Genomic DNA, 21944 nt, shown 5'->3' with positions numbered 1-21944 from the left:
TTACCACAGTAGTTCATTTTGCTTAATTGAAGGTCTGTGACTACATGTGTAGAGGGTTAGCTGATATATTAGCTCAGGTCTTAAGAGGTTAAGTGGTTCAATGAGCATGCAGATAATTATTAACTTGTCTTAGTTCCAGACTGTTAACTCATTGAGAAAGTGTGCAAAGCCTGACACCTACTGGTTACCTTTTGTCACCAACCATTATTGCTGTGCTGTTCTCAGTAGGGATTCTTCGACTGCCTCTCATATTGTAAGGGTAATATTTTTCACATTCTAAAGCCAGTTTTGGCAGCTGATATGTGAATGTTGGGCTTATTGACACTTCTCGAGTTAAAGCACAACTCATTATCATTCAAACATTGTTTGATAAATCTTTCAGATGCCAAAAACAGCCCAAGAGAAGCCAAAAAGATCATTTGCTAGGGGACAGTGGCTTTTGTTTTACCATTTACATTCACTGAAGCATTATCATCACAAAATATTAATAATATTTATTTTAAAAAAAAGACAAAAAGTCACCTTTACTCAACTTTACAAAATTCCAGCTTCAGATGGAAGAGTTACAATCAGAATGACCACTGACCAAAATGTTTGACAAAATTGCATCTAAAAAAAGTAAGAAGTTATTGTATTAGTTATTTACCACAAGACTGTTACAGCAGTACAGACGTAGAAAGGATTTATTTTTTTGAATCACTGCTGTTATGTTATGAGCCAAAGTTACCAGCCTTTACATCTTTATGAAGCAATGTAGAACTCCAAAAGAACCATGTGTAGTTTAATATGTCACTATCACATTTTTAATTTGACTCACATGTCAATTCCGCAGACTTAAACAAATAATCAAAAATACATTTAGAAATGTAAACAAGAAGTTAAACCAACTAACTGTATAAGGGAAAAAAACTCAAACCTATGTTATATTAAATATAATCTGGAAAAATAAAAACAAACACAGAAGACGTAGAGAGAGGATTAAAAAAACTTTACATTAAAATAAATAAATAACAAAAAGGAATGAACTATATTTTTGTTGTGACTTAAGCTAAAATGAGAAGATGGGAAATATACTTTTTAACTTGTAATGCACATTTTTCTGTAACATCTTCAGTTTTCTGGAAAACAATGTTGTGTTTTTGGCTCCTGAGTATAGGCAACGTTTAAATAGAGGTTTGTGCCTGCATCACTTGAAAAAAAAATCTATGAAATACTTCGTTTCATGTGTTTTAACTTTTTTATTTATTGGTGGGGAAATAAATCTACATTGTTTTTCTTCAAAAAAGACTTTTTTATGCATCTAAGCGAGTTATAGCTTTTAGATTTCTGTCATAGTTTTAAATATGTACTTAACAACGACAGCAATGCACGCTGCTAAATACAATCTTCACGCATGATCCCTAACACAGTCTTTTAATTTGTAAGCACCAACCGGAAGCAGCGGTACCACATCCGCGTGACACGGATTTCTCTTGTTTTTATGACCAAAGTCCAGGAGACTGATTCCTAAAGCCAACGCTGCGATGCCTTTCGTGGAGCTTCAGACCAATTTACCCGGTTCCTCGTTTGATGAGGGTTTTCTGAAGAAGTTCTGTTCATGCGTCGCTTCTACACTAAACAAACCAGAGGAGGTGAGAGAGGACGGACTTTAACCAGCGCGCTCGTCTTTACGAACGTGTTCACGTGTGAAAATGTTTATTTAAAGCACACACTTAAATTTACTTTACTAAAATGCTTGTCCCTTTTGACTGGATTTGTTATGAATAATGTTGTTTACATATTGACTGCCCTTGAGTTGATGCCGTGCCACTTTCGGCCGCTATCATTGACGGCTGCCGGAAAACGTGAAAAATGACGTAAATTTCCTATCTGGTGAAACTGGAAGTTGACATAAACACAAATCAATCTGAGCAACATATGCAATTCAAAGGCGGTCAAATTTGAATTATATTTAACATTTAATACATTTTAATACATTTTCCACTGCTTTCATGTCACAAAAGTCTAATGTATTCTGTGAAGGAAGAGCAGTTATAGAAACAGTGAGAATTTGTTATGTTGTTAAATGAAAAAAACAGAAACTTTGCTGCATTTATTCATTTTCCCCCCTAAAATTACTCTCCTTGATATTTTACATTTAAAAACAGTTTAAATTAATTTAAATTGACCATTTCTGTCAAATGAATACATGTATAAATAGTCTAGTGGATTGACTGTCATTTAGCTCAACACAAACCATTTTTCTAAGTCTGCAAACATTCACATATTGGTATAGCAGAAACACTAAACTATTTTACTTCTTCTATATATGCGTGGACATATTCGTAACTCTGATAGGATTAAGTTAACTGTGTTAAAAATGTATTGGCTGTGAGGTTAAAGTCTCCTTCAATGATTACACAAGGAGAGAAAATAACACATTTTATGGTTTTACAATCCTTTATTATTATGTGTTTATACAAATGTTGATGTTTCTTCTTATTTGGATGCAATAATGTTTGCTCATTGAGTGTTTGTCTTTCAGAGAATGAATGTGGTGGTGAAACCCGGTCTGCCGATGCTGATCGCTGGTTCCTGCTCTCCATGTGTCATGCTGTCGGTGTCCGCCATATCTGTGACGGACACTGCTGACAAGAACAAACAGCACAGTGCCAAGATCTTTGAGTTCTTAACCAAGGAACTTAGTATGGCTGAAGACAGGTTAGCTTACCTCATAAAGAGAAATCTTTAAATCTGTTTGGTCTCAGTGATTGATCTTTGATCAAATAGATCTTTGTTAGGAGTCTTACTTTTATCAATACCCAAATGTGTCATTTTAAAAATGACTTTTCTCTTTCTTTTTTTCAGGATTGTAATCACGTTTCATGAGTTGCAGCCTCACCAAGTTGGAAAGAAGGGAACAGTTATGAGCTTCTTATGAAGATCACATCTCATGTCCATCCAATTCCATCTCATTCCTAAAGAAGATACATTATATTTGTGTTCACCACATAAAAAAGTTATTTGAAAATATCCCTAGTTTTTTTATTTTTTTTTTTCTTGGAAAAAGAGATTAAACATTAAAAGATTTGGAGAAAAAAGCGTTTTCCCATTAACTGTTTATTGTTCATGTGTGCAGAAATGTAAAACTTATTCCAAATTTGTAACTCTAGAGAACTTCAAAGATATTTTTATACATAAAACTTAGTCAGTAAAATCACTAAGTTTAATGTGAAGAAGAGGAAGTTATCCCACTTAAAAAAGATGAAAGAAGCTTGTAGTTTTCAACTATAAGAGGCAAAATGGGGAAAATAATCCATGAAATCATATTGTAGAATTTTAATAAAACAATGTATAAGTAAGTATTTGGTTGCCAACAAACAGGCACCATACTGTATCTGTCCCACACACCTTTAACTTCTTTAGAAGCTCCTCTGTCCTCCACTTCTTACATGTATTAATGACATCTCCAAACTCCACAATGATTAAGCCCAAAGAGCTGTCAAAGAACACCAGAAACAAAGTTGTAGACCTGCATCAGACCAGGTCTCCATCTCCATCAATCTGTGGTTCCATCCAAGAGGTCACCCTGTGGGGTTAAAATGATCACAAGAACAATAAGTAAACAATCCCAGAACCTGTGGAGAGCTGGGACCAAAGAAACAAAGGCAACTATCAATAACCCGACACCACTAGACATGATCCTCTGCCTAAGCCAGTACATGTTTGCTAGAGAACATCAGGGGTGTCCAAAGTTTTTGCAAAGAAGGTCTGAGTTGGTGAAGATGAGATGTGTGTGGGCCAACAATTTAACTATTTAATAATATTGAATTTAAATTAACTATTTAATCATCATTTTATTACAATGGCATACATTTATTTATATAAACATATCCAATTATGTTATTCACATTTTTTTGCACATTTCATTGCCTGTTAGCTTGTAGAGACTATGGTGCGTCTCATCTGGTAATGCCTCTTCATGGTAAATATGAAACGTAATTTAGTAAAATCATGCGTGCAACTTTTAGACAGTGCTTGGAGGTGCATGTCATTGATTTTATGAAAAGAGTGTGTTTGAACTAGGGATGCATTTGGTTCATGATCCGGACTTAGATGATCCAGAAGAGGATCACATGGTCTGGTGAAACTAACACAGAACTTTACTTTTTTGTAGTAAAAATTCAACTTTTCATATTTGGAGGAGAATTCTACAGTCCTCAAAGGTAAAACAATAGCTTGTGCAAGTTTTATTATTTAGGAAAAAAAGTTAATGTCTCATCAGGGCTCCATCTAATCCAATAGAAGTAAAGAAAACCATCACACACCAGCTTAGTAGCAAAAAACTTTTATTTCTTCTTTCACCCTTTCCTTGGAAATAATATTAAATCTTTTCTATAAATTAGATATTTACATTGATGGCCTTTCATATATTTCACCATGAGAATATTCAGAAATAAATTATGTTGTACAACATACTGTAAACGTGATCAAAAACACCAGAGCCTCTTCACCGAACCCGGCAACAACAACAAATAAAATAAGCAGGCGTTTTGGACTTGGAGTCTTTCCCAACATAATAAGAACTATTGGTTTCTTTATTTTCAGACCAACTGTCACCAAAACACATTCAAATTGTTACATTTTGTATCAGAAAGCAATGCTTGGTTTGGCTCAAAAAATGTAAAAGCATTAGGACACTTTTAGATTTTAGAAACATCTTGGCAAGTAAGATTCTGGAGTGGGTCACGTCTGTTGTTTTACAGGAAAAGGACCAGAAGTAAAAAAAAAAGATTTTATTTGAAGGTTGTTAAAAAAGAATTAACCTAAACGCAGTAGTGTATGGGCCAGAAAGCTGCCTTTTCTTAAACATAGTGGAGTGTCTTGTTGAAATGTCATATACTTTGCTCTATGACTTACTTTTTGTTCCATTTCTAGTCAAGGAAGCCAAACTTATAAAAAAACAAACAGAAAAAAACAATCATCCTGCCCTTCATAAGGACAACAAACCCATCAATAAAATCCCCACTTATCAGGAGGCCTCTTTGGTAAGATGATCACATTATTAAAAAAATCCTTAAGACATATATCCTGAACTGATGCAGCCAATTAACAAGAACTTAAGATCCCAAAAGAAAAAAAAGAGATTAAGAAACGATTCAAACATCATGAAAGTCCAGAGACGCGCGTCTGTTCATCCAGCAGCTCATTCAACCCCCCAGCTGCTTTAGTCTCTGCCTCCACGTTTGTGTTCGTTATACCCCGGTACCACACTGACCCACAACTGACAAACATGTTTGGGGGGGCTAAAAGCACCTGCTAAAGCCTCTTTAAGGGACGGCTGCACTTCCTGGCACGTCCGTCTACAGTTCCTGTGTGGAAACGTCACAGTTTGCAGTCTTCATACAGCAACTATATTGTTCATCTCCCATTTCTGAGTGGTTTTGCTGGTGTCACAGTCTGATATGAAGACCTTATGGAGCAGGTCAGAGCGGTCCAGACATTTCCCTGAAATCAGAACACATTACTTTTCACCTCAGAGTGTTGGGAAACGAGCTTAAGAAACATACTATCAGCACATTGCAAACATTGGTCTATATCAAGATTCGGCAACCTTTAACAGCGAAGGTCGTTTTCTACTGATCAAATCCAAGAAGGAGCCATATAGTCTAACTTTAGCCTTTAAGAAATTTGGATTTGCATTCATGGCCTTATTTTTTAATAATAAAAATGAAATATGTCTATTTTTTGGAACAAACAAAAGCAAAAATATAAAAAGAACTTAGCATCTCTCACAATGAGATTTTTTTTTAACTTATTTTCAAAATAAAAGATGCCCTGTACCAAACAGGATCATTTCAATGCAACTCTGAGCAACTAGTAACCATTGTTGTGCCACATAAGATAATATGTGCTTTTAACTCATAAAAGATCAAACCTTTTACCAAAGTTTTTCTTTGCATATAAAATCTGTTCATTCTGGAGGTAGCGTTGAGCAAACAAGACGTCTTCAGGTCAACAGGATGTAAAAACGTACAAAGTTTATCATCTATGTGCACTTCAGCCATAAATGTATACATTTAACTAATCTAAATTAAATAAATGCCAATTAAGTAATCCTTACTTTAAATAATTGCAATTTTGTTTTTATTTCTTTTATCTATTCTTGCTCTTTTCCCCTCTTTCTCGGTAGTCTTACACTTCTGGGTTTTGTTATTTTAGTTTGGGGTTGGCCCTTGGTAGTCTTAGTGACTACAGCTAAAGAGAAGCTGCATCAGCTGACTCAGAAACTGACAGAAAATTAAAAAGACAATAATTACAAAAGAGAAAAGTGTGAAAATCTTCATGTCTGTCACAGAAAAGTGTGTAGTGAGGGGTTTTACAGCCCTAAAACATTTATAACCATACTTAGGGGATTTCATCTTTTTGTAGGTTATTTCTACAATGTTATCTCCGCGATAAAACAGGGAATACTGTACATCGTTTTTCCAGGAAAAAAAACTTTGGTTGTAAAGAGCAACATATGTCTGTATCGTTAATTAATCATTATTAAAATCGTAGGAATTTTAGTAAGTGGAGTTGTATGTACTGTGAGCCAGTAACAAATCTTGATAGATAAACTGAAATCAAGTGTTGAAAATTGAGTTACCCCAATTCTTCGTAGCAATAAGATGTGTTTGTCAGATTGTAAGAAGCCACCAAAGTAACATTACAACGTAACACACAGAAATAGTTCATAATGTGAGTAGTCTCCTGAACTATTTGAACTTGATGGAGTGTAATACAAAAATAAAGTTCAAATTACCTGTCGGCATATGAGTAAATCGATGGAGATCCTGAAAAGAGACAAACACAGAGTTTATAACCTGCTGTTAGATGTATTTTAATGATAAACTCCTCCCATTTACTGGTCTGATACTAAAGTGAGCATTGCAAGCTTGACAGAACAACAAAATACACACAAGACCATGAGAAGATTTGGTCTAATAGCCGGTAAAAGTGAAACCATGGCTAAAAGACTGGCATCTCCAGGTAAAAAAAAAATATCCTTCTGGAATTTCCATCTCAATTGCAATCTAAAGACTTATTTTTGACATATTTCTGAAAAGCCCCATTTTCATTCAAATTACCACCAAGATCAGATAATGACTGTGGAGAATGCATTGATGGGATGCAGAAATGGTTAATCATTCAAACAGGAGTAAAGACTTGGTGCAAACAATCAAATATGGAGCACTTACTGTAGTCCTTGGGTACTGAGGTCATAGTGTGTTGGCTAATGTCGCCTTACCTTAAAGTACTTCCACTCGGTATACTGGTTGCGGTCACAGTGAGTGATAATAACTGCTGAGTTGTCTCCTCTGGTCAGGCACTGGTCATACTGCATCAGCTGGTTGGCTTCATTGATGCGGAACAACTGGACACAGAGTTTTCAGTGAGCTGATGAGGAACTGCCAAAAACTCAATCACGCAGGCTATTCAGCTTCAAAGAGCAAGCAGTGGATGTGATGCTAAGCACTGCAGTTTGTGCTTCATATGAAGGTTGGGAACGCTTTCCAAAAGTCAAAAGACAGAAGTGTATAGAGAGAAAATAGACTCACCCCAATTTGTGTTTAATTCTTGATTCATTTGTAACTTTGGATTTGTGTTGTTTTGTGCACAGCTTTGGATTTGTGAGTTAGTAAATCTCGATTGTAACTCATAAAATACCTTTTGTGCATAACTGTGTACTTGCAATTGTGTTTTTAAATGTGCAAAAATTAAGAAATTCACCAAAATACAAGTTACACAAGCGCAATTTAAAATTACAACAGCTTGAAACTAACTATACACTCAGATATTTAAAACCGCTTGTTACGCACACACAAAACCGCATTAACACACAAATCTGATGTGAAACTTTCCAAGTTGCATGTGCAAGTGATGCGTTTAAATGCTGCTGAGATGCTGGGTCATCAGAGTTTTCTTATCAACTGCTTTGAACTTAGACTGTGAATAATATCTGGTGAAAACTTGATATTTTCCCACTTTCTTAAACAGATATGCCCGATAATTTATATAAAAAAAGTCTAAAAATGTTTTTTTTAAAACACTCAACAATAAAGTTTCTCTATTCTCATTGCTACCATATGGCTGCGCTTCCCCTGACAGTGCTTTCGCCACGGAGCTCAAGCAGGCGGTATGAGATCCATCTCAACGCCCAGATAGAGTGGATCAGCCCTACGCCCCGCTCCACTCCCTGGGTGTGGAGAAGGACCTGGCACTGTCTGCTTGCCCCAGAGAGCTGAATGCAGGGCTGAAACACAAATCTAAAGTTGCACACAAATCAAGAATTACGCATGCATAAATCAAGATAAATCTATTTTCTCTCCATAAAAGTGAACTGGTTACTGGTTTTTCTCATTATTACCCCAAAAACAGCACATGCTTCACAACTTTTAACTTGTGATTACAATTTTGCAAACTATTTTAACAAATCTAAAGCTGATTTAATTGTAAAGTTATTTATAACTATGTAATTTCAACAACCTTAGCATGTTCTTGCATGTGGTATTATCATTTCTTTGTTTTTTTGGACTGAAAACCAGGAGAAGGAGACAAACGCCTTGATTACCTGGTTACCTCCCATCCTGTGGCATGGACCAATTTCCACATTCCCTCCATTGGTGTGTCCCATGCTGTCAATGCAGTAGCTTGTCTCCAAGCCACGAATCTGCAACCACAACAGTTATCGTCTCAACTCTTCAAACCAGCAGCACAAAAGCTAGAATGTAACAAGTATGGTTCAAGGATGGCTGTGCTGGTGCGCATGTGGTGTGTGAGTTTGTCTTTTTGTGCGAATCCTTACCTCCCCCCACTCGACATTTTTGGGAGGAAGAGGGTAATGCAATGGAATGTCATACGCGATTTCCTCCATGAACCACTTGAAACTCTTACATCGATGTTCCTCCCTGAAAAAAAGGTTCAAACGCTGTCAAGTGTTTTTTTATTTACAGAACAACAGATACATCCATCCATTGTCTTAACCCAATGTCTCTCTTTTGGGGATGCCGCTACTTTGGGTACACCCTGGACAGGTATACAGTCTGTCCACACAATCACACACCTATAGACTGCATCCTTCTTGCTATATTCCTTTACAACTGAATTACTAAGAAAAGAACTAGGAACTGAAAGCAAAAATGTGGGTGTTCACAGTAAACAGGATGACCACAGGATGACCTATATGGCCGAGTAATCACCAAATGCATTTCTGAGAGATTGACATGCAGATTGTTGCAGCATCTGCTGCTATGTGGTCTTTGTGCCAGTCCATCATGGTGAATCTCTCAATTTACTGGTAGATCTTTGTTCCAGTACTCATTTGCGGTCATGAGCTCTGGGATCCAGATGTCTCTTGATCCTCCATGTCTCTCGGCTGGTTTGGAAAGGCCTCAGGATTTCCCTGAAGGAGCTGGAGGAAGTGGCAGGGCAGAGGGCATTCTGGGTTTCTTTTTCCTAGACTGCTGCCTCCATGACCCAGTCAGGGATGAACCGATGAAAATGAATGGATAGATGGATGGACAGTTTTCCCCTCTATATCTGCCCCAAAGTTTGACGGAAAATGTGTATTTGGTAGAATTTGGGGGTCTGGTTTACCAACCCAAAGCAGATAGTTTTGTCCTTTCATGAAAAGTGTTTTTTGTCCATGGTTTTAATAAAACTGAAAAAAGAACAGCTAACCTAACATGAGCCATACTGCAGAGTGTGGGTACGTCTATATGTGTGGATGGTTTTTATCCCTTATTTCCTGGTTTAAAGTCTCATAGGACTGGTTAAACCCCAGCTGTTTATTTTACAATTCCTTGATACAAGAATCTATCATAACATTAGAAACTAGACCCACCCTAGTGTGTTCTAGAAGTTTTAGCATCTCAAAAGCTCCTCCCATTCCAGATGAATAATCAGTCACAAATAGACTGTCACACTATATGTCATCGTGAGTACGTTCTAATCATAAATGTCTAAGTATGCATCTATTTATTAGTCTAAATGTATTTAGATCAGTTTAGCTTAAACACTACCAAAATGTCTGGTCATCTTTTGGCTATAAAGGTTTACGAGTTACTAACTTTCCAAACAATAATCCAAACAAGGCAGCAGGTTGACAGGAAGAAGCAGTAAATGGGACTAAAGATGTGATTTTACCTGAAACGCTTCAGATCACTGATATCTCCGTAGGCAAGAGTGAGAGTCTCTGGACGGCTAGCATAGAAGAAGTCTTTGTACTCATCCCACCACACTTCCACCACACGGACATAGTTCTGCAAACAGAGAAGAAAAGATGGTCAAACACGGAGGACATAACTCGTCGTTCGTATGATAGTGTCTGTCGTGTCTTAATACAGCTGTCGTCAATTTTTTTTTTCAGGGTTTAATGTCAGACATCATTATCACAAACTGGCCTCTAGGAAGCCATGGCTCAGGTGTTTATACCTTCAAAGTAGGGGAAGATCCAACATGTGCAGGTGGAGGATTTCCCTGCCAGCCTTGAAGTCTGTAGATATGGCCAACACGGGAACATGGAACAAAAAGCAGCTGACCACCACACTGCCATATCTACACACACAAGAGTAAAAAAAAAAAAAACACAAACAGATTATGACAAAAGATGTCACAGTTAACTCAAAACGCCAAAACTAACTCAGATCTACCTTGTATGAGATTTCAAAGTTCTCTCCTCCCCATATCTGGAGTCCAGGGTCATAGAGACCCAGTTCAAAGAAGTAGTCTCTCTCTATGGCAAACAATCCCCCAGCCATAGCTGGAGATCTGCATGCACAAAAATCCTTGTCAGTATAAAGGCAACAACTGTTAAGCCCTGGAGAGTACTGTCCATTAATACACATCATCAGAACAGCAAAGCCAAACATAGTAATTACAATATTAGTAAGAAGTTACTGTTGGTTACTTTTAAAAGGATCCTTGACTAAAAAGACTCACAAAAAATGACAACAAAGATATTTAGGACTGAATCCACAACGTTCACAAAGTAAAATATAAAATAAGAAGTGCACTATGGTACAGTGCCCCTTTGGGATATCTTAAGTGTTAAGATGTGATTTTAATGTTGATAAATCCAATGGAAGAGTTAATCTACCAAACCAGTGAGTCCTGTTAGTAAGAGTCCTTTCAGTACCAGCAGCAGGTAGAAAATAGAGAACCACAACACAAAACGAGCAACATGCAGTGAAAGATCAGCCAAGCAAAAAAAAAAAAAAAGAAGCCAAACAGCAAAAAATGATCAATAAAGAGTTGATTCAAGTAGGGATGGGGGTGCGAGATGAAAACCCAACCCAGAACCAAAACCCTGATGTGAAGATGTCCTAAAACCCCAAACTAACTGAGTACCATGTCACCTTTCATAAAACAGGTAATCCTAATCCTACAGTCAAACGTGTAGTCTGTGTGTTAGAGTATTCCAGATAGTTCCCCAGCTAAAGCTGCAAAAAGAGTGAGTGACATGCTGTTCACGTCTATACCCAGAGAAACCCAGTGCTGGAGGACAGAGTGGGAGCACACTGCTCATGATTAGCTAGATTATTTTTGTTAGTTACCATGTAGCATCTCACACAACTGTTAGATTAAAAAGTATTTCCATACACCTTTTGTGAACGTATACATTTATATATAGCTTCCAAGGGGCACACTTTGAAGACACTTTCAAAGATCTTGTCTACTCTTTTAGTCTAATTTCTTATTTTTTGTTTGTATGTTCTAGAACTCTTTCACCCTGGCTAACTAAAGCAAGATCAAGAACTACTTAAGAGAGCATTTAGCTTTAATGGTAAGACACATAAACTGGACTGAAAGTGAGTTACTAAAAGCTAGCTGTTAAAAATATCTAAGAAAGCCTGGAAAAATATTGTTCTATGTAAATAAACAAGGAAAAAAAATCTTTCCTACAAAAACTTTCCATTTTTTGTGTCATATCTATAAATAAAAAAACTTATGTGGCACAAGAAAACCTTCTTTGTTTATTACTTAGGCTGTAAATACTTTTTAAGAACTTGCAATTTGACAGGAATAGTCATCACAGTACTAGGCTAATGATAATGTCAACAATATGCTGCTAAATGCTGAGGTATCTTTATTACCCTTGTCCATATCAAAACCAAAGCACTAGTTCTCTGTACCTATAGGGCTCAGTTTGAGTTTTTCTGAGTTTTTTCTCTCTGTCTCCCAGAGGAACTCTCTTCCAGAGCATGCTCCAATCCCAGGCCCCTCTAGCAAAACCGTCCTGGTCTCCTCCACCCTGGGGCTCGATGGTATACTTCTCGCCATGGATGGAGTCAATCAAAGGCACCGTGCACACCGTTCTGACAGGGTGGATGTGGGGGCATGCATGGGAGAAGGAGACGTGGGGTGGCGCACAGATCATAGGAACACAAAGACATGGGGATGGACGTGGCAAGCCCACACACACACAACGAGACAGTGACATGAGGGGATGGGGGGAGGGCACATGGAGACACAAAGAGATCATGGGTGAGTTTGACCATGCTAGCTGTGCAGCGTGTACCGGTAGGGCTGGGTGGTGTGTTGTCTCTTAGATTTCTCTTTCTGGCTGAGAGGAACTCTCTTCCAGAGGAGGCTCCAGTCCCATGCTCCTCGAGCAAGGCCATCCTCATCTCCACCCTGCTGAGGCTCCATAGTGTACACATTACCGTCTATATAATCTATGAGTGGCACTGTACACACTGTCCTACATTCAAAAGACAGACGCATACAAACAACTTAGCATTAGTGTGGTATAAACAATGTAAAGTATCTTTTTCTACAATTTTTATAAATTGTTCTTAAGAAGGAAACTATTGAAAGTCATGAGAATGTTGCTATTTTGAAGACAAAGGCATTATGTTTTTCTAACATTTATCCATTTACAGACCACCTTTATGGGAACTGTTCTTTTTACTAATGTGATTTTTTTGCATCTGAGCAACAAATACCACAATTAGAGCTAACAGCATTTTGGAAAAAACTATAATCTTCTAAATTATGTTTTTTTTTTCAGTACTCACAAATTTAGGTGCTGTGAATAACTACAAAGTGATAGATTGTGTTTGTAGATAACAATATAGATAACAATACTCTATTTAAGTCTACTACCAGAATACTTAATCTATCCTAAAAGTGAAGCAGAATAATTGAAGTTTACTTTTTATATCCTACATTGTACACTTAAAATGTTCCAATTTAGTCTAAACAAGTATTCAGTTGGTATTGGTGCCACACTACACAAACAAAGCATTTAGTTTACTTGCTAAACTCAAGTATAACTAATAAAATAAAATTCAAGTGTACTACTTTTTGCTAAGAGTATACCTAAATATCCAGTTAGAAACGGGTTCTCTGTCCAGCTGTATTCCCCTGTTATTCACGGGGGTTAGGGACCAGAGGTATCCACGAATACCACCAATCCGCAAATATGGCGGACGCCCCGTCCCCATTTGTCGTCCCCGTGGCCAACAAATTTCCGTTACTGATCCATACTCATCAAAAACACTTCTGAGTTTTTGTGACGAACTGGAGGAGTAACGTGACTTTACAAAAATTTGTGAATATGTGAAAACGCGAATGAGCAGGGGAATACTGCGTTCCGTTTAAGTACAGTACAACTCTGCTAAATCCCTAAATTTGATACAGTTTTCTGCCTGAATGTCTCATCGAGAGGAGTACTTCACCATGACAAAATTAACCTCTGGAGACTGTTATAATAAAAACAAGCTTTTAGCTTAAAGGCAGCCAATGTCAACAAGGCTTTCAGAAAGTCTGTTGAAGTTTTGGTCAAAATCACTTTGAACATTTTCATGGGTCTGGACCTCGAGAAAAATGCAAAACTTTTAAAGTCCAGAATTTTCTGAAGCTTTTAAAAAATGGTATGCTTTGTACCTGAAACACAAAACACAGTGGCATTTGACTAGATCAAACATTTAGAGAGCTTGAAAATGTCCAGACTTCCTTGAGAGATCCAGAGAACAGAGATGTCTTTAACTCTTTTGTTTCACTATCGTTGACTGTTGTATTTCCCGTCTCTGGGAAACACTTTTGCAGTTTATCTGATATTGTCTTCACAAGTATCATCAATGTATACAACAACACGAACAAACACCTCAGTCTAAATAATTGAAAAAATAATGTTAAAAATAATGTTATCTTCATCTTGTGTTTTGTGAAAACATATGGCGATTAGGTTGCCATTTCAGACAAATCATTCACTGTGTACTAAAAACACCAAATTTGCCATGGATGTACCTTAGAATCCTCTCTTTCAAAAGAGCCAGTTTGCCATGATAAAAAGAAAAACAATTCAAGATGGCGACCATTTTTAAATATAACCGCCACCTGAACATGTTCCGTTGAGGGATACCAACAGAACACTTTAATATACATATGATGTGCTTTTCTGAAAGGGGGGTCCCGAGTCACATTCATGCCAAATTTGATGCTTAAACCACAAAATGCAAACCAGTTCTACCACAGAGGAGACAAAGGTACATCTCCCAAAACAACTTAGCTAGTTACATCTTATTTGAGAAAACATTTTAAGGCTAAGTTCGTATACCAATATTAAAACTCTTCCCTATTCATGGGTCAAAACAAGTGCAAAGAAAAACCAAGAAGTTGAGCAATGTGGACCCACACATGAGCAGTGGAACTATCTACACATCAATGGACTTATATTTTGATGAGTAGTACTCTACAAAAAGTTACACGTGTCTTTTGTGGCTAAAATTCTTAACAAAGTAAATAAAGAAGTGTGCATTTGATATGCATGCCTTCTCAAACAGAAAACGTTAAAGCGGAAGTTGGGCTACACACATGAACCTTACCTGTCTTTTGAAATTGGAGCAATCAAGGGAGCATACCAGTTGATTCCAACCTCACAGTGAGCATCCAAGTAAATCAGAACCTGCAATAAACAAAACATGCATCTGTGAAAATACACATTTAAATTATTATCAGTATATGACTGAAATGACACAAAAGATGTGTTCTCTCTGCATAATCAAATCCAGCTCCATCAAAGGCATTTTGTTCTAATTAACAAGTCCCATTGCAGGCTGCCCGGTCTCAGTATGACCGCAGCAGGAGCTTGGTTCACGTAGCTGGCAGTAAGTTGAACCCACTTTATATAGGGCATGTTGGACTCTAAAAGAGCTGCCCCCTTTTACCAGCTCTGTGCATACTATCTATGTACAGAATTTTTAAGCCCAACCAGGAGCTAAAGGGAGTCCGGTTTGAGGACCAAAGAATTTGTTCTGCTTATTGGTTTTGGCTTAATCGAGCCAGAACCTATAGCATGTGTTGGGGATGTTTGCGGCAGAGTGTGAAATGGCTAGGATTAGGGTAAGCCCTACCACATCTGAGGTCTTGGCTCTTATCCAAAAAAAAAAATGGTGTCCCCCGTTGGGGGTTGGACAGCTCCTGCATGAGCTAGGGTTCTTGAGTGAAGAAGGATTGGGCCGTGAGAGCAGATTGATGTTTCATTCACCGTTAACCAATCTTTGTGCTGGTCCTTCATGATGAAGACTTGACAACAAAGATAATGGGCCAAATGTACCAACTTGTTTACTAGCCAGTTACGACACTGCTATGGTGGAGTATATACATGCAGCTTTTTCTGAGTAAGTAGACCACCAAGAAAAGGTGGAGGATTCCAAGAGCTTTTTGGTCTTTAGTAGGGTTTAAGGGTAGGGTCTCCCATGGTAAACAGTTCCAGGACAGGCAAGGGTAACTAAGTATGATTAAAAAGACATTCGTAGATTTAGAAAATGAAACATCTTAAAACATCTTACTTCCAATATTCATCATCTAGGCTAAGGCTGCAACACCTCAAAGCCAGCCTTAAGGAAAGGGCTTGTAAGATTGGAAAGATCTCCTTCAATTCAATTCAATTCAATTCAATTCAATTTTATTTATATAGCCCAATATCACAAATTCAATTTGCCTCATTAGGCCTTCAATAGTCTACCTAAGCACGGACACCAACTTAGCCCAAAGCAGTCACAAATTCCCCATTGATGGGTCACCACTTGCAGGAGAGATTGTGGGTGTGGGAGCACTGTGGAACAAACTGAAACCAGGCATGTGTGCTCCATTACCCAGTTACCAACGCTAGTCTTTGGGATGGAAATGCTACCTGGAGAGCTTGAATTTGAAGTAGAGAGTGGATCAGATTTCCATGCTACCCTGCTTAAACAACTACATTTTGCTCAACATTAACCTATGCAAAGGTAAAATAACGGCCACCAGATGTGTTTGGGCAGGGTACATGCAGGACGGTGTGTCCTGAGGACCAGGGTTGATAAACACTGGACTAGACACAGTTGGGTCCTGGACTAGACACAGTTGGGTCCTGGACTAGACACAGTTGGGTCACTCTAACTCTCAGTCTGGGCTCTGAAATGACTCTTCCCATAAGGAGTTGGACTTTGTCCTTTTCTGAATTTGGGCTTAAGCGAATTGAAGTCACGATCCTTTGGTATTCCCTAATGAAGGAAGGGTAACTCTTCTCAACCTTAGCATTGGCCATCGTTGTCTGTACTTTGTACTTATTACCTAAATGTCAGGTTAGAGTATTTGGGGTTTTGTTTGGAGTTCCTGGAGAAATACTAATGGTTGCTACAGTTTGAACATAAAGAGTACACTGGGCATCATTGACACCATCATTAATGGACTTTGTACTTTTGTCATCAGACCTGGTACTTTATGTCCTGAACATGACTGAAGCAATGGGCTGGACTGTTACCTTCTCACTGGGGTATGTTGCTTTAGAAAGCAGAGGAAAACACTTAAAAAACTGCTGAGTCCAAATACGCGTTTTTATAGAAGTAAATGTATGAGAGTGATATGGTTCTGGAAAGATCCACTGAAGGTCATGACTCCAACCATACCTGTCCTTTAGTGGCCTTCTTGGCCCCAATACTTCTGGCCTGTATCAGTCCTTCTCTCTTGTCATTTCTGAAGAGCTTGACCAGACCATTCCATTGTTTGATGTACTCTTCCAGACGCTCTTTCAGATGGACTGAAAACAAACGCACAAACTGTCAGAATAAACATACAAAAATCATTTTAAGTTGGATTCAAACACTAATCTTAAAAAGGAAATTAACTCTTTTTTTAAGTTGTCTTTTAACATTTCCTTAAGAAAAAAAACAAGGGTAAATGTATTCACGTAAACATGAATGCAGTTTAATGAATAAAAATGAGGTTCTGTTTACCAAATGTGGGCAAATCACAGATGGGCTCCCTTGTTCTAATTGTGTACTTACTACATACCTTAAAAGGTGAAAACCAGTTTAGGGAGAAACTAAGTTGAGTTCACTTCACAATATTTCAATTATTTAAATGTGGAGATCTCTAAAATTTGCAGAGGTAACTGTGGCTTTTAATATACTAAAACAGTATCCCTTTGACAATATAAATCCTAGAATCCTTTACTAACAAAAGTCATTTCTGCATTTAACAATTTCACAATTCTTCTAAAATGATTGGAGTGAGTCTTTAAAACAAACCCTGCTGAGCATTTTTAATTCATAGTCACTATCACAAACAACTTCCTGTTTTTGATTACATTATAAATTCTGAGGAAAAAATAAGGATAAGGGGATGTTTGAAATGATCTATAGTGAAATATTTAGTTCAATTCGACTGACAATTCAAGCTTATATTTTTTTAATCTCCAAATTGGATTTCTATCCCATTCATTAACAAAACGAACAAACAGAACCCACCTTTGTTGCTGAAGTCATCAATCATAACAATCTCAGCCAGGTACTGTGGGGGAGTCCTCTTGATGACGCTGTGGACAGTTCTCATGAGGGTGGACCAGCCCTCATTGTGGAAGACGATCACCACACTGGATGTTAGCAGTCTGTCATCGTAGTGCCAATACTTACACCTAAAGAGGACACATCAGTCAGTCATTCCTTAGATTTACATTTGCACTTTAAAAAACTCTTAATCATACCAAGTATCTTAATTCTAGACATGTTAAATGTTTTAAAACACAAAGACTGAACAGATGTTTCACTGAGATCAAATCAGTTCTTTTTAAAAAATAAATTTTATAGAACAAATATTTACTTCTAAAAAGAGATTTTTGCCTAAAAAAAATACAGCCACACTTTGGACGTTTTTGCTTGCAGCCGGTCTGCCATCCGTGTGGGTTTGTTGTTTGGGACACTTGTCAGCGGAGAAATAGGCGACACGTGTCTGGGTGAGACAGCATGAGCAACCCTTCCCCTACACATTGGAGCAGCAAAGGAAAAGCTCCCTAATTGGCTATTTCTTTACCCTTTTTTACTTTGTTTTAAAAAAAAAAAATTAAGACATATTCACATGAAATTTAAGATGGTTTAGTACTTTTTAATGTCTTATTTCAGTTAAAAGACTTTTTAAGGCACCCTGTCAGCAGTCATTGTGTTTACACTAAATGACTGCACACCCACCAAATCATTCTCTTTTCAAACTTGTCACATATTAAGGTTTGGTTAAGGACCCCTCCGCGTCACTTTATGACATTTTGGGTGTCCCCAACATGTCACTTTTTGACGTGTTGGCTGTTCTCATTAGAGGTGTCATACCATATAAATTCTACCTTTTGAGGTTTTGAGTGTATTATACTGTTCATTCCTCTCTATAAAGAACCCCAAACAAGTATTTTGATCCGTTCATGCATTTAAGAGTAATCCTTTAAAAACTTGAGCTCTCAGCCGCAGCCCCTCCCATATCCACAAAAACGAGCGGGTCCTATCATGCTGACGTCAACATGATGTGAACCGCCCCCTCCAGGAAGAGTCTGCTATACCAGCACCATTCTCAGTCTAACACCAACACTCAATTTCTCCACAGAGCTCACTCTGAAAGGCTTGAGAATATCAATGTTATGGCCCCTTTAAATCAGTGGTCTGGATGTTTTGTCAGGCACGGAGTGAACCCCGGACGCGGATGGTACCGGTCCCCTAATGCTATACCCTAATCCTAAGCCTGGTTCATGTCTAGTACCGCGTCCGGACCCGGTACCATTCCATGTCCAGTACCGATCTGGTTAAGGTTAAGGATAGGATGCAAGTGCGGTCCACGTCCCAGTACCAGTTTGCGGTCCAGAGCTTGTGGAGCCTTGATTTCCTCAGAGTTGGGGTCAGAGTTGGGGGCACCCAAAACATCAAATTTTGACACGGAGGGTCCATGCGTCAATATGTAACAATTTGAGAATCACACTGTGTTGGCATACCATTAAAGGAAATGTTTTATGACAAAATTTCCAAATATAGTCTTTGTATCAAAGGAAATTTTACTAGAGATGTCTTAAAAACTGAAATAATCCATTTCTGAAAGCTCGAGAAAAAACTGTCAAACAAACAAAGCAAATGATTTGTTCAAAGAGCTGGAAGTATAAAAGACACTGTGGGTGAAAACCAAAGCTGTACGGCAGACCGCAAAGCAGGCTAAGAAAGCAACATATATTTGGGAAAATAAAGAGGCAGCAAACTCACTCGTCGTTGCGAAGATCACTGATAGTTCGATCCATTGAGATCATATCGCTGGCAACCATATTGAAGCCGAATTCTTTGATGGAGGCCTGAACTGACTCTTTATACTCTGGGCCCAGGATCAAGGGTTTGGCTCCCTCTCCAGGACCGTTGAGGATCCCATGAGGCTCAGGTTCCTTGGGCTCAAAGTTTCCAAGGACACCTTTCCTTAGAACAGGACTGGAGTACTGATGAGTCTGAGGTTTGAATGTGACAAACTGCTTCTGAATGACCTGTCTCTGATTGAGTTGGTGGTTGGGGTCTTGGTCAGCCTTTTCTGTAGAGAGCAAACAAACAGGAAATTCGCCTATCACAAACATTCAGACCAACAACAGATTCTGAAGGAAAGTACTGGGCAAAAACTTAACAGTTTGAGTAAGTGACAACATGATGATAAAGGTAACTTGATGTGCCTAGAAAACAGGGTTTCTCTGAGCAAAATTTACAATTGACCACCAAACAGCAGAACATATTTGTCTACCAAACTTGAAGTGAAGTATATGCTTGTCAAGTATGACCATGGGGTTTGAAGAAACGACACCCCCCACCAATCTCTATCGACTTCCGTTGCACATTATAGTTTGTGTGGCCACTATCTGCAAAGATCTGTCTCATTACACCTCTCACAGAAAACATGTTAGTTGGTTGAGCAACATAAACCAAAATCTTTCTAATACATAAAAATAGAACAAGATACGTTTTATTAGGGGTGTAACAATAAATCAACTTCATTGATAAATCAATTTATATTCCTACGATCCAAAAAGATCGATCAGTCTGAGTGAGGCAAGTCATTAATCATATTGACCTCTACCTTTGTAAAATAATTTCAAAATGAGATCATTCATATGGGAAAATTCCATTTGGATTAGGGCTGGGAATTACTGGGTACCTCATGATACGACATGGACAGAAAAAAGAAGTATCCAAACCAAAAAAGCAGTAGTGCAGTGAATAAACTGTTATTTGCATCTGTGGTTTGACTGTTAAGTTGTCCAGTCCAATAGATACACATGAGGAATCTTCCTTTCAACAACTCTCCATTAGTCTAGTGGGGTCAACAACCTCACACTTAAACACACTCAGTGATGAATGTTTTGTGGCTTTTGTTCCTCACCATTCTTGAGTCTGATGGAGTTGAGGTCGACCTCCACTCCCTCCACGTGAGGCCACGGCACCACAGGCTTAAAATGTCCCGCCGGGTCTCCTTTGCCAAAAACACTCTCCTCCTAACACAAAGGGGGAAAAAAACTGAAATGAAACACATTTACTGGCTGTAAAGTTGCACTCAAGAGTTAAATTTAGAGTTTCCTCATGAGCACTTTTAGCTGAGCACATAGTTTTAAGCTGCTAGTACAGTTCAGTCTTTCTCCAGTGGTTTCATTTACAGCAAACAACTTCTACGAACAAGCTTGTTAGATTGTGCAGAGGAACTTCAAAAACATGAGTGTGAAGCAAGTAAATTAGTCAGCTTGATTAGCTAAAGTAAGATTTTAGTGTCACACATTTTCTTGTGTAAAATCAGCTACAGAGAACAAATATGGCTTACAAAAGCCAAATCGATGACCCTCTTAATAAACAAGCAAGTCAGACTATTAAAACATCTTGTATTTGTTGACCAAACTGAAGCTGTGTGTTGTTATAGTGTTTTTACATAGTATTACACTGAAGTGGATAGTGACTTTAGTACAGTTTATGTGAGAATGTGTTCTGTGCAAGCAGCATCTGTAGAAAGTTTATTTCTGATGTTAGCCTTCAAAAACATCCATTTTTTATTCCCATCATCCCTTTCGGGGTCACTAAAGCCGATCCTAGCCATGGCTAAGAGAAGACAGTGTAGACCAGGGGTGTCAAACTCAGTCGCACAGGGGGCCAAAATCCAATACAGGTCGTGTCCAAACAGGATAAACATTTATTGAACACTCTAAAACTAAATTTTTAAACTTTGAAATTGTAACTTTTTAACACAATTATGAACTAGATATATAGAATTGCCAGCAATAATGCCCGTGTGAATGCTGTGAGCTGAAAGTAGCCATTGAAGATGCTAGTGCTGATAGCTGAAGATCAAATCAAATCAAATCAATCTTTATTTATATAGCACTTTTCATATACAGGAATAACACAAAGTGCTTTACAAGAAAAGCAGAACATTGTAAGTAATATAAAAACATGCAATAAAATTAAAATTAAAATTAAGAACCCCTGCTCCAAACCAGCAGACAATACCACCACCCTTTTCTTACCACCCACTCCCTAACTGATAGACATAGACAATAGGAAACTAGGCTGAGCACATAAATTGGTTGTTGGACACTAATAATAATAATTGGGACCTCCCTTTCAATGAACAGCCGCAAAGACAGCCAAATGCAGCATCACAGACAG

The 21944-nt window shown here is 38.0% G+C and overlaps 2 protein-coding genes across 3 annotated transcripts in view; one reads left to right on the top strand and one right to left on the bottom strand.

Annotated features, from left to right (window-relative positions):
* Positions 1–1420: 1420 nt before the first annotated feature.
* On the top strand, positions 1421–3012 carry ddt (D-dopachrome tautomerase). Its single transcript, XM_024259734.1, has 3 exons — positions 1421–1631; positions 2525–2700; positions 2848–3012. Exons 1-3 carry the CDS (start codon positions 1524–1526, stop codon positions 2918–2920), a joined length of 357 nt encoding a protein of 118 aa, XP_024115502.1. The 5' UTR covers positions 1421–1523; the 3' UTR covers positions 2921–3012.
* Positions 3013–4311: 1299 nt separating this feature from the next.
* galnt7 (UDP-N-acetyl-alpha-D-galactosamine: polypeptide N-acetylgalactosaminyltransferase 7) overlaps positions 4312–21944 on the bottom strand; it is a 24712-nt gene continuing 7079 nt past the window's right edge. The window contains exons 2-15 of one of the 2 annotated variants that reach the window (XM_024259737.2): positions 20674–20785; positions 19521–19833; positions 17757–17923; positions 16917–17047; positions 14853–14932; positions 12542–12724; positions 10674–10791; positions 10456–10578; positions 10168–10283; positions 8828–8930; positions 8594–8692; positions 7271–7396; positions 6785–6815; positions 4312–5487 (exon numbers count right to left, since the gene is read on the bottom strand). In XM_024259737.2, coding sequence (XP_024115505.1) covers positions 5381–5487; positions 6785–6815; positions 7271–7396; positions 8594–8692; positions 8828–8930; positions 10168–10283; positions 10456–10578; positions 10674–10791; positions 12542–12724; positions 14853–14932; positions 16917–17047; positions 17757–17923; positions 19521–19833; positions 20674–20785 — 1809 coding nt within the window. In that variant the 3' untranslated portion in view covers positions 4312–5380. Of the gene's footprint in view, positions 5488–6784; positions 6816–7270; positions 7397–8593; positions 8693–8827; positions 8931–10167; positions 10284–10455; positions 10579–10673; positions 10792–12155; positions 12339–12541; positions 12725–14852; positions 14933–16916; positions 17048–17756; positions 17924–19520; positions 19834–20673; positions 20786–21944 lie in introns of both variants that reach the window. The other variant, XM_024259736.2, reaches the window with a different exon arrangement.

Source organism: Oryzias melastigma, linkage group LG1, assembly GCF_002922805.2.
Source record: "Oryzias melastigma strain HK-1 linkage group LG1, ASM292280v2, whole genome shotgun sequence".
NCBI lineage: Eukaryota > Metazoa > Chordata > Actinopteri > Beloniformes > Adrianichthyidae > Oryzias > Oryzias melastigma.
This window is presented reverse-complemented; position numbering and strand designations above follow the sequence as displayed.

What these genes read in the sequence shown, in the direction of transcription:
- ddt (XM_024259734.1), top strand. Translation starts at nt 1,524, where the DNA reads ATGCCTTTCGTGGAGCTTCAGACCAATTTACCCGGTTCCTCGTTTGAT. An exon ending in CACTAAACAAACCAGAGGAG is followed by an intron (nt 1,632 to 2,524) that starts GTGAGAGAGGAC and finishes TTTGTCTTTCAG; the next exon opens with AGAATGAATGTGGTGGTGAA. An exon ending in CTTAGTATGGCTGAAGACAG is followed by an intron (nt 2,701 to 2,847) that starts GTTAGCTTACCT and finishes TCTTTTTTTCAG; the next exon opens with GATTGTAATCACGTTTCATG.